The 13,300-nt window shown below is 33.8% G+C and overlaps 1 protein-coding gene across 1 annotated transcript; it reads right to left on the minus strand.

Annotated features, from left to right (window-relative positions):
• Positions 1 to 2,300: 2,300 nt before the first annotated feature.
• Positions 2,301 to 7,641, minus strand: LOC126692840 (protein WHAT'S THIS FACTOR 9, mitochondrial). Its single transcript, XM_050388640.1, has 2 exons — positions 4,622 to 7,641; positions 2,301 to 2,833 (listed from the first exon to the last, which is right to left on the minus strand). The coding sequence occupies exon 1, from the start codon at positions 7,156 to 7,158 to the stop codon at positions 5,875 to 5,877; it is 1,284 nt and encodes a 427-aa protein (XP_050244597.1). The 5' UTR covers positions 7,159 to 7,641; the 3' UTR covers positions 2,301 to 2,833; positions 4,622 to 5,874.
• Between the last annotated feature and the right edge of the window lie 5,659 nt (positions 7,642 to 13,300).

Below are 13,300 nucleotides of genomic sequence, written 5' to 3' on the forward strand. Positions count from 1 at the left end.
TTTGATGTTACCAATGAGAATTGGGTTTTGATATTGCCAATGAGAATTAGGCTTTGGATAAATAAATTGCCATGGGTTTAAATCATGGACTTTGATCATGGATTTGAATTCCATATATAAAATTGTTTTGCCATGGACTTGAATCATGGGCTTTTCAAATATTTCCAAGCATAAGTATTCTTGGGCTTTAAATAGAATAAGATGTGTTTATTGGGTTCATAGGGCCGGTTTTGGGCTTTGCTAAATAATGATGATAAAATTGGATAAAATAGGTGTTTTTAGGCCTTTTGTGATAGTTCATGACCCAATATGAAATATTTGTGATTAGCATAATAATAGAGCAAAAAATATTTGGGAAAACCCAATAACTTATAGGTGGTACTCGAATAAAATTAGGTGTAAAAAAAAAAAGTACCCTAACAATGTTAAATAACTGTTCTAAATTTAAATTCATAGTTTGATACTCCTTAAAAAAAAAAAAAAAAAAAAATCTATATTAAATTTTCTCACTCAAGGGGTTGCACGTGCAAGTAATTAGGAAAAGGATCAACATAGAAGAAAATAAAAATGCATCCTTTGTGAGGCTGAGGAAGAAACCCTTGAAGATAGGGAATCACCTAGAAGAGAAGTTTAATTATGTTCACTCATCACTTAGAATTGTGATTGAACGAACTTTTGGAGTGTGGAAGAATAGATGGAAAATTTTGAAGCAAATGTCATCTTGTGACATTAAGGAGTAAAGAAACATTATAGTTGCTACTTGTATTTTGCGTAATTTTATTAGAAAACATGAGAGGGAGGATGAGGAATTTAATTGGGATGAGCATGACTTGGACAGACCAAGAAGTAATAGTAGCAGAGAAAGTAGTAGCAGACATACAAACATTGAGAGTATACAAGATGAGGAGATGAAATTGTTCGTGGCAAGATAGCTCGGTCCATCTGTGGGTTGTAAACAATATTTTCATTATTTTTATTTTGGTTTTTAATGTTTTGAATAAGAACTTTTTTTATTTATAATATAATGGATTGTCTAGTATTGATATTGTTGGTAATGAACATTTTAATATAGTTATTTTCCCAATCATTTTAATATGTTTCTCTTGATGAGTTTTTTTATTATTTTAAATTTGATAAACTTCTCTCCATGAATTTCAACAACGACAACATCATTATTGTTATTATTATTAGTGCAATTGTTAAGCTTAATTACATATTTTCAATAATAATACAAACACTATTACATGGAAAATGACAAGATAACCTTAACAAAATAATTGAGTCATATTTTGGAATTTATACAAAAATAAGCTATTTTTGAAACAGCTTATCCAAACTTTTAATGTGGCTTAACTTAAAAAATATAAAACGCTTATTTTTATATTTTTATCAAACACTTTTTTGTGGATTTTTAAATAGTGTTTTGAAAACACAAATTTTTAAAATGCACATTTTAAAACAGTTTATCCAAATAAGCCCATTACCCATTAGCAAATATCATATGGAGTAACTCCCCAGGCCCATTAGATTCTTTGAAAAGATATTCAACTTCATTATTAAACGGGAGATTTGTGATTCAATCAAAAGAAAAGTTGAGAATCAACACAAAGAAGAGGAAAATTCATATGATTCACAATTATATTTTTTTGAAATAATATGAATAATAAGAAACCGTATCTTGAGGACAATAAAAAAGGGAAGTGGTAGATCCTTGGTGTTGAATTAATCAATTTAGTAAAATATAGCACGATCATCTTATGTCTTGGGATTTTGTAGGTAATTAAGGACTCTCAGTGCAGTTTAGGATCTCCTTACCCCCATTTGTGAAAGTAAACTTTGTTGTAGTCATTAGCGAAGAAAAAGTTTGCATTGCAACAATTGGGAGGAACCATAAGTGAGAAGTCATTTTTGTGTTGGGCAGAGATATTAGAAGATCAAGAGCCAATAATAGCGGAAGGCTGGAAGCTAGGGCTGCTTATCTTGCAACTGAAAAGGCAGTAGAATCAGGTATGAAGCTTTTAATTTGTGAAGGAAACTCTCTAAAGTGGCCAACTACTACAAACCTTAGCTACTACCCCTAATTGGTCTATTGTAAATTTTATCACTAAGGCTAGAACCATTTTGAATTCCTTAATTGATTGGACTGCCGTTCATACTTTTATGGAAGCCAACTTTGTCACCCACAATAGAGCCAGATGGACCCTTTTGAGTAATAGTGTTGGAAAGGTTCACATCTCCTCTATCCTTTGATTTCCACCTGGGGCTTCAGGAGAGATGGTCTCAATTCGTCCCATTGTAAGTGACAAAAAAAAATCTGTCTACTCACTTGAAAATTGGAATTTCTCATTCTGGAATCTAGTTATTTACAAAGGTTTAAAGAAAACGGGTCTGATAAAACACAAAGGATATCCGCCTAGTAGTCACCGCATATTCAAAGTAAATTTGGACAAATGAAGTACACAAGATGATCATAACTTTCTTACAAAGAAAGCAAACTTCACAAATCAAGCTGTTCTAAAGTTATGCAGCAAAATTTGTGTGATCATTTCTTTGTTCAAACCGTAGTTGAGATTGTTACCAAAACAGGGGATGCTTATATACTGTCATATGGTGATGATCTATCCAAACCGGGGCCATGTTTCTTCCCAGTGTAATAATCCAGTTGCTTATATGATACAATGCTCTTCTATCAATTATTCCTTGGTGAATTGGTTACTGCATCACATTCCCTCAAATGTTTTTTGATATTTCCCCAGATTGAAGTTTTCCACACCCTTGTAAATCATCTCCACATAAATTAACTTCACATGCTTTTTGAACCTCATGAGACTTCCTGAGACAAAACAAGCCAAACACTCTTAAGAGCCAAAAGAAGAGTATCCATTTAGTCTACTCACAGTCACAAGTAAAAGTCTTCAGTTTGGAAGTTTGGGACATCTTTTTTTAAATATCAGGAACTCATCAAAGTTAGCATCAAAAAGGACAGAATCTTTTATGAATTTTCAGTCTCCCACTCTCTCTCTAGTCGACACAGAATATATCTCCCACTCTCTCTCTAGTCGACACAGAATATATCTCACATAAAAACACCAGCCATTTACCGATTAAAAAGATTTACCCATGCTTGTTTCAGTGGAAAAAATATTTGAAAGATTTACCTAGAAAATTAAATTGTTTTCCTTTGTTTGGTTGTGACTTTGAAAATTATCTCAAAAGCATTTTATTTCACTTGGGCCTCATGGAAAATGATTAATATTTCATGTATGCATTGTGGTGGCAGAGATGGTGTGGCAATGGCAAAGGTATCAGAAGTGGTGTAGTGATGGTAGTGACGATCTTGATGTGGTAGTGGTGCAGTGAAGGTGGCAAGAGCAGAGATGGTTGGGTGAAGGTAGTGTGGTAGGTAGTGGCGGCAATGGTGGTGGAGAGCAATGGTGGTGTTGGTAGTGGCATTGATGGCTATGGAGGGAGTGCAAGCACAAGAGAATGGCAGAAAACATTTTCTGCTTCTAAAAAATGGAAGAAAATTTCTGAATTTTTTTGGGTTGTTTTTTGTCGGCTTAAGAAAATGTTATCCATTGGCCAAGATTTTTACCAAACATTAGAAAATGTGGAAAACTTTTTCCAGGAATGTTATCTTCCAAAACAAATGAACCGTTAGAAAAAGAAAGAACAATGAAATGTTATCAAACTCTCCATGACAACAGTGAATATTGATCTTAACTATGGATAAGAGTGGTACCTAGGTAAGATCATAACTACGGATAATCTTTGGAAGAGGCATATTGCAGTGATAGAGTGGTGCTTTATGTGTAAAAGGTTTGGGAAATCGGTGGATCACCTTCTCCTTCAATGTCCTATAGCTTATGAGTTGTGGTCCATAGTTTTTTGTTTGTTTGGTATTCATTGAGTTATGCCATATAAAGTTAGTGAGTTGCTGGCATTTTGGTAGGCATCAAAATATAGATTTATGGAGGTTTGTGCCGCATTGTTTGTTTTGGTGCTTATGGCGGGAGCAGAATGCTAGATGTTTTGAGGATTGTGAACGGTCTATTCTTGACATTAGATCTTTCTTTTTCCACACTCTCCTTGATTGGAGTGTAGTTTTGCCTTTATGTTCTTGTTTCTCTCTCTCCGATCTTATTGATTTATTGTAATTTGGGCTCTTGATTTGTGCCACTCTAGTACACTTCCAGTGTACTTGGTTGGTTTTTAATAATAAAATTTCTTATGTTACTTATCAAAAAAAAAAAGACAACAGTGAATATTGAACGAATTATAGCTACAAGTCTTATTGAAGGAATTATTTAGATCTACCCTCTAAAAGGAACACTAGCTCTAACATTTCCGACTCAGTCTACCAAAACAAGTGGAAATCTTTTCAAAAAAGGTAGGCATACAATGTAATAAAAATGTTCACACCAAGGCAACGAAGGTATAATTATCCTAGATACCACTAAATTTTCAGGTAATCTTTCCTAAGAAATATAGTATACCCTTAGAAACCTTTTTCCATAGTGCATCTCCAGTGTACTTAGGCCAATTTTGTTTCCAATAAAATCTTTCATCAATTATCAAAAAGAAAAAAAGAAAAAAAGAAACCTTTTCCATAGAAACATACCACATATTGATCGCTTGCACTCCAATGGAAGCCAGCTTCTCCACTGTAAATGGCAACCAAGCTTCTTGTTCTTTCTCTCAAAACCAAAAAATTGCAAGTCACAGTAGCTAGGCATTAATCAACATTATAAGCCATCTACATTAATTCAAATTACCAGTACAACCGAACTTGATAATACAAAAGTAGTTGAGGGTTGGAAATACCAATAGTGGGAACAATTTATGTCAGAAGGTGTTCTATAGTGGTTAACATCCTAATTTTCAGAATGAACTCACACAACCTGGTAAATTTAAAACATGCTTTGCTTTGAATATAAAAGCTCTAGTTGCATGCATTGCTACAAAGGTGATCAATCTCAAGATGCTTCTTTCTGATGCAAATCAGAATATGTAGGATAACTCATTTGTCCATATCAGAATTCACTTACCATTGCAAGTAACCTGATTCATTGATTAATTTTCTGAATTTGTTGTAATATATAACATGTACAGCTTTATGTGCATCAATTTTATTAGGTTAAATTTCATATTTGGTCCTCAACTTTTGAACTAGCTGGCTTATGTACGTCAATGTTACTTATTTACTTTTTCTATGGTTTTACTTCAAATAGTGAATGCAGGAACTTCAACACCAAAGATTAACCAGAGATTCTTCCGCTAAATCTATTCCAACTAACAGGAAATATAAAATTTACACTTACAATCATAAAAAATATCTTCATTTCACTAAACACTAACAGTGATTCTAGTCAATGGGAGCTCAAATTGCACACCCTCCTCTTATAAGATCAAGGTGGAGGATAAGCTCGAGGGTTCAAAAAACAACATCCACTGGGTGTCTGGGTGAGTGTTTATCTTACCAATATAAGAAAAACAGTGATTGTAAACTTCATTTCAACCAATAGATGAGTTGCTTAATTGTGACCAATAGCTCATTGGCATTTTAAGTTTTTGAACATAAATGTTATACCTTTTTACATATAAGTATTGATAACAGCTTATAATGTATAGGCATAACAAGCATTTGTTGGACAAATGTTAAATTTTGCCCCTTTAAATTTGAATCAAACAGTATGCATCAATCATCAAATCTATCCACCAACAACATAAACTTGATGAATCACCCTTTTAAATCATAGTTATCCTGATTCTTAAAGAAGAATGATCTAAATTCATTACTATGAGTAGAATTTCTTACCTTGAGCTGTAATGATGTTTGCTATTTAATTAAACCTCAATTCTATCATACAAACATTACTCTTCATCAGATTCTTCCTCTACATCTGAAATTTCCTCTGAGCATTCATCACCTGATTCAACCTCTTCCCCATCAGAAGTCTCTTGTCCTGTCTCATCTTCCATATCATTAAGTAAAATGCCTTGCTGAGATAGCAAGTTAACACCTTTACCACGGTAAAGAAGCCCTGTTCTCATAACATGATAAAACTTCTCTCTGAGACGAGCAATGGGATGAGGGTCCACAAGTTTTCCTCGACGATATCCTTCTCTGAGAGCCACAGTAGTCGTCTTACACTTCAATGACAGGTAGAAAATCCCCGGATACCTAGTAAATAACCGAGTAAACTTATGCGGAAGATTCAGTTCCTCTCTCAAGCTTCTTAAGTAGTTCCTTTTAGTCTTTTTGTGAATAGTCAAGCTCAAAATCTCATGCAAAACCCCAACAACCCGTTTCTCCATAAGCTCACTATTGGGATCAATCCTCCTAGAATCCTCATATGGCGAAATGTACGGTAACTTCTGAAACTCCTCCATCCATGCCTTCACCTTATTCTGCCCCCCATACCCCTTCGGAAAACTCATCGAAAACACCAATGAAGTTTTCCCACTCTTGAATTGCCTATACTCATCACTCGACTTCTTATTCTCCTTACTCTTCTCTAAAGCTGACACGGCTAATTCCTCACGCCATTCTGCGAGTCGCAAGCACACAATCCCATTTGAGGCCTTAACGAATCGAAAATGATCAGGATACTTTGGAACCAATATCTTATCAAAACTATCGGGCAAACCCAGATCATATCTCAAAGGATACAACGATTGCAACGATACAGTCCTAGTTTTCATCATCATAAGCAATTTACAAAGCCTCTCCACAGTGTCACTCTCACAGTTTTTGTGTATACTTTGTTCTTGTGAGTCTAATAACAATGCAGTGTCCGTTAACTTAAAGCAAGGCAAACTGGCATAACGAGTGTGAGGGAATTCGTGAAAGAGAGTTGGGTACCTGCGTAGAAAGCGTAGAACTGGGACAGTGAGACCCAGAAGCTTTTGCCAATCGGCAAAGGACTTAGCAGTGAGGAAACCAGTTGGGGAGCGCTTTATAGCATCCTTGAGAAGACAAGCGGCCTTGAGATCGGTCTCGGTATCAATTATGTGATCGAGGCTTCGGTTCTTGACCCATTTGAGACGGACTTTGGCTATGCCTCGGTATTGCTGCAGTAGATGAAGGTTAGAGAGGGTGGGCTTCTGGGGTTTTAGGATTGAGAAGAAAAACAAGTGTTTGAGTTTGAAGGCCATGCTTGTGGAGGAGTAGAGTAGGTGTTTGTGAAAATGTCTCAGAGAACTAATTATTTTAATTCCCAAAAGTTATTTCAACTATCTCATTTGTAGATAATTCTAGTCAGACTCAATATATATTTCTCTACTCTATTTAAAACAAACCACTGCAAAAACAAATTTCCACCGCAAAAACAAATCACCACAAATCAAAGAATAGACAAAGGGAGAGAGAATGGCAGCAGCTGACAATGGGAGGAACCAAAACTAATTCACTTTGCCACCTAATCTGATCGGCAGAGACAAAGGAGAGAATGTAATACCAAAATTCAACAACCAACCAACACAACCCAGCAAAATTCACTCGCAATCTTTCACGTCACCATAGTCAGAATCATCTTTCAGCCTTTGCTTCTGGTCAGATGGGGTGGATTCGAAAATATGAGTTTTTTTTTTTTTTTTTTTTAATGTTTATTTTGAAATAATGTTAAACTTTTTGGGGGTAGAGCTTTTAAAATGGTTTCTCTTGGTTTTTATTTTTTATTTTATGACCAGTGTGGCTTGCAAGTGGAACAGTTGGAATGAAAAAATTAAGAAAAAAATTTTATTTGAAAAAGTACGAAATTATATACAAAAAAGATATTCTTCCTCAAAAAAGAAAAAAAATAAACATAAAAATGTATGTCATACGAAATTAATCTTTTTTTTTTTTTATAGAAATAAACACACACAAGGGAGAGGAAAAATGTTCTAATACAAAAGCACACCATAAGGGATGGTGGAGCAAGTTATATTACACACAATACACACTCTTAAGTAATGTGGGACAATTATCCAATCTTTTTTTTGAAAAACAAACACACACACATAAGAAAGAGGGAAATGGGTTTTAACACAATGACACATTACAACTCCACTCAAAATTCTTATTCGTATAAGAATTTTGATACCTATTTGCTAAAGGTAATATCCACTCATTAAAAATTTCTAAAAATGATAACAAATATCATCATCTTCCAACAATAAGCAATTGAGTTTTGCTAAATCCTTGTCACAATATTTAAATTTTCACAATGAAAGATGTTATATGCTACAATTGAAACTTTTCACCAAATACTTTCAACCGTACACAATGAAAATTTTGTCATTCATACTTTCTTCTTTATCATTCTACATGAGTTTAGGTGCAATCTTTAACTTAATTAGTTTTTAATGAACACCCATTTTAGGCAAGAAAAGGAAAAAAAGAAAGAAAGAAAAAGATAATAAGAGGCAAGGAAATAAAATACCTTATATTACAATTCCAACTTTCTAAAATTACTACCATCTAAAACTCAAATACATAAAGAAAATTTTTGGGATGTTAAAATTTAGTGAAAGTATTTTAGACATTACACAATTGAATATTTTAAGAAGCATAAACTTTCATTAGAATTTAATTGAGAGAATAACAATATGACATATTTGTTCTTTTCCAAAATATTAAGGGAGAAATTGCTTGATTTTAATGTTTAAGAAGGCATTGTGAATTACCCCAGATATAAAGGATAAAAAATATTTTAATCCTAAGTTTTTGTTTTTGTTTTTGTTTTTGTTTTTCGTTTTTGTGTGTGTGTGTGTGTAAAAATGTGTGTTTTCATTTAAAATAGTGTAGAAAGAAAAAAAATACATAAAATAACCTAAAAAAACTATATGTGAAACAGTAAATTTTGGCTTAACAAAAATTAACTAATGAAAAAAAATTTCTAGAAACACAAAGAATGGCATAATATTTTCTTAATACCTTTATAATTTCGTTATATTTTACTTTGACTTGTAAAGAATTGACAACTCAGCAATTGTGGAAATATTGTGATGACAACAAGATGTCTTAACATTTTCACAAGAGAAATGTTATGTCCACAATATTTTCATTATAAATTATAAGTAGTAAGTTGTTATGGGTTGTTATTGAATGACAAAAAAATAATTTCATTGGTAAGTTTAAATTAGAATAACAATTTATCACTTAAGATTTGTTATTAAAATGTTGTGGATGTAGTACATTTTTTTTTTTTTTTTTTGGGAATACCTTTATTTTTAGTTATGATAATAGTATTAAATACTAAGTGTTACGTTTATAATATTTCTACTATATTTTTACAACAAATCTTCGATTGTAAGTTATTATTGATTCTAATTTGAACCAATCACTAAAATTATTTTTTCCACCAATAATAGTAAATAATAATCTGTTACTTAAAATTTATTGTGAAAATGTTGTGGACATAATATTTTTTTAATGTTAAAAATTTTTCTTTCTCACCAGACTTACCTTTTTGGCTTGTTACAAAAGGCAAAGGTTGAATAAACCAAATGGACCGTAGCTAGAGCCATTGGCTCTTTTTATATAGTTAGTAGAAAAGGGGGGGTTTTTGATGATAAAACGTAAAGAGAAATCAACGAAAAAGGGTTTTGAGAAAGCAATAAGAAAAAAAAAAAAGATTTTTATGCATCTTAAGAAAATAAAGTTTATGATTTAAAACCAATTTTTGATAACTTATTTTTAGGAAAAGAGGTGTTATACCTTTTACAAAAAAAATTCCCAAGATTAAAGTTTAAATAATATAAGAAAAATGGTTTCCATAGTTTTGATAAAAGAAAGATTTTTGAAAGTGAAAATCTATGGTTTTTAATTTGTTCATCTTCTTTTGAAGAAAAATATAGATTCAATCTTAACTTCTTTTGAAAAGGGATTCATTGATTGAGGGTTCAAAAGATGTCACATTGGAAGGCTTTTTTTTTTTTTTTTTTTTTTTTTTTGTTTAAGGTTAAACTTAAAAGGCTTGCATTTTTATTCATGAAAAGACCTATTTTAGGAAAATGGATGGTCGTTAGAGTCTTTTTTTTTTTTTTTTTTTTAATGTCTTTTTAACAACATATTTTTAAGAGGTTCGTTTAATCAATCTTCTCATTGGAGGGTGACTTAAGGTTCTTGGTGCTAGGTTAGAGAGCATCCTTGAACCTTTTCACTTATTAGAGCATCCGTAGCAGATGTTTCAAAAAAAAATGTCATTTTGACATACCAAAAACCTACTTTATTATTTTACCACATCATTTTACAATATGTCATTTATTAGATGTTTTATCATTCAATTCTATATATTAAAAAAATATTTACTACACATTAAAATAATATATTATCTCCTCTCATTATCATCAACAAATAGTAACAACATCAATGACACAACCACCAGCCATCAATATACTCTGCCGCAACAACACTAACAGCCACCACCGGCCATCACCCCCATAACCCACCACCACTGCCACTGTCACCGCCCATAGCCCACAGCCCACAGCCCACCACCACCCAGATCAACTGAACCACCACCTGCCACCTACAATTTAAAAAACAAACACAAAACCCATACCACCCCCACAGCCCACCATCACCCACAACTCACCCATCATATCAGAACCCACCATCACCACCACTACAACTCACCTCTACTACAAACCAACCACCACAATTACTCACCAATATCAGATCAACCCAAAAAAAAAAAAAAAAAAAAACCCACAACCAATGAGATGCAGAGTGAAAGGCAAACAGCTAGGAGAGGGAAGAGGGTGAGATCGACGGCGGCCTCGGGGTGAGATTGGCCGTGACTGGAGAAGGTGAGACCATGAGTGAGATTGGCGAGATCGAGTGTGGCTGAGCGATATTGACGGCGGCTAGGCAAGATCGATGGTGGCGGCTTCAGAAGGTGAGAGAGATTGAGAAGAATTAGTGAGAGGAACAGAGGTAAGAGAAAGGGAACCGGTGAGTTCCGCAAACAAACCACTTTGAGTTCGCGCGTTTCCAAGAAACTGTCCTCGAAGCCCTCGCCGGCGGAGTGTGCTGTCGATTTTGCATCTAGAAATGCAAAAGGTTAGTATTTTGTGTTCTTGGAAGGAGGAACAAGATGAGAAAATAAGAGATAAAGGGGGCTGGGGATAAGGTTTTGGATCAGCCCCAAATGAAGAAAGAATGAGAGGATTTTTCTAGCATTTTGAGTGAATGAAAGAAATAATAATAATAATAAATACCCGTTTGGATACAGCTTATCTGCGTTTTCTCTTTTCTCTCTTCTTTTTTTATTTATTTTTTTTTTTTTAGAAGTGTGTTTCAACTTTTCACGGGTCCCGTGCACTGTTTACGGGACCCACAATTTTTTTTTTTTTTTTTTCACCAAAACTTTCATTAAAAATGGGTTTCACGATACTATTTATACATTTAAAAATTATCTTGCTACATTGTTTTCAGTTTTCAGCAAAATAAGCGGTATCTAAATACCCCTAAGTACTCGTTTGGATTGCGCTTCTGGTCCCTAGTGTTTGGCGTTTTTTTTTAGAAGTCAGTTTTCAGGTGATTATATACTGTTCAGTGGGTCCTATGTACTGTTCAGTGGGTCCTATGCACTGTTCACAGGACTCACAAACTTCTTTTTTCAACAAAACTTTCATTAAAAATGGGTCTCACGGCACTATTCACATGTTTAAAAATTATTTTACTACAATGTTTTCAGTTTTCAGCAAAATAAACGGTATCCAAGCAGACCCTAAGTGTGCATTTGGCTTCAGCTTAAAAAGTTAACTTATTTTACTATTCAGCTTATTTTTGCTACTATTCATGGGCCCCACTACACTTTTTGATACCATTCATGGATCCCATTGTACTATTTCAGCTAACTTTTACTTTTATCTACTGTATTTTCAGCAAAAAATTTTTAGTTTTAGCCAAATAAACAAATCTCAAACAGACCCTCTGAGTGATGAAGCTTCAGTCGATCTTGAGAGAGCAAGGAGGGGAAAAATAAGAGCTTCTTTTTTTTTTCTTTTTTTTTTTTTTTGTGGATGGGAAAATATGTGACTAATGGAGATGAAGGGTGATGTAAATGACAACTATCTCTTCTTGTCTCTAGAGTGTAAATTCAAAATTGCACACTGGAGTGTATATGACCAGTCATGAGAGAGAGAAAAAAAAAAGTTTTCCTTTTTGTTGTGAAATGGACATGATTTGACTAAATGAAAGACACCCCCACCCCCCATCCCTTCTCCCACAATCAATTCTAGTCTTGTTGAGAATATAGGGGGTGTTTGGTAGGGGAATTTAAACAACAGTGTTTGTTGTTTAAACAACATAACACGTATTTTCACAACACTTTTTCATCCACATGTATTTCCAAAAAACTTAAACAACATTACTAGAACAATATTACCAAACTGCCCCTTTATATACACGAGACAAAACTTCTTCAATAAGCTAAGAAGCCTTGAAATAGGCATTTCATTTCCTCATTTTACATGCTTAGTCGATTTTAGTTCTTATACAAGCTTTTCGATGATCTTGCAACATCTTGCTCCTCATGCATTTGATCACGGCCCATAAGCATTCATTTTAAAGGGAATTTCACCATCGCCTCAATGATGGTCAATTTACTTTGATCAGATGGTAAGATCTTTGGCTGACTCTAAGCTAGATTTGGTTAACTAGGGTATAACCTAATTAATGCAAATAATGGGATGTGAAAACAATCCAGAGTAACCAATAAAACACTTTATCCCATATTCATATTGACTTTTTATTTTTTTAGAGAGTTTTAACTTATAACATCCGCTCCTGATAATAGATTTTTATTATCAGATTAAGACACCAATCGATTTTTGGTTTGGGCAGGGATTGAATCTCAGGTTTCTTATTCAACCATCATAAATTTTATCAATTGAGCTAACTGAAATCCACCCATATTCATATTTGACCTGAATCCCCTTCAAAATACATCTTTTAAATGCATCCAAGCTCTATTACAAAGATTTATTCATTTAAAAAACTGTCATCCAACTACTTCTTGATTGGATGGTGGGCACAATGTATTGCAAGAGCTTGCTCTTTGATAGACTTCCTTGCAACTTAGGTAAGATAAAATTTTGCAAGCAGTATGAGTCAATACGACGTGGACATGCGTCCAATACTTCCAATGTGGGCGTTTAGTTCGCCGTGATGTGCCCCTAATGTGATGCACATTACCGTCATATTAAGATGTTTAGTTCATTTAATTTTTTCTAACATTACCGTAATGTAAGATGTACGGCACCGAGCTCCCAAAGCCCATACTGGCCTTGGGCCCAGACCCATCTG

Source organism: Quercus robur, chromosome 7 (assembly GCF_932294415.1).
Source record: "Quercus robur chromosome 7, dhQueRobu3.1, whole genome shotgun sequence".
NCBI classification, from domain to species: Eukaryota; Viridiplantae; Streptophyta; class Magnoliopsida; order Fagales; family Fagaceae; genus Quercus; species Quercus robur.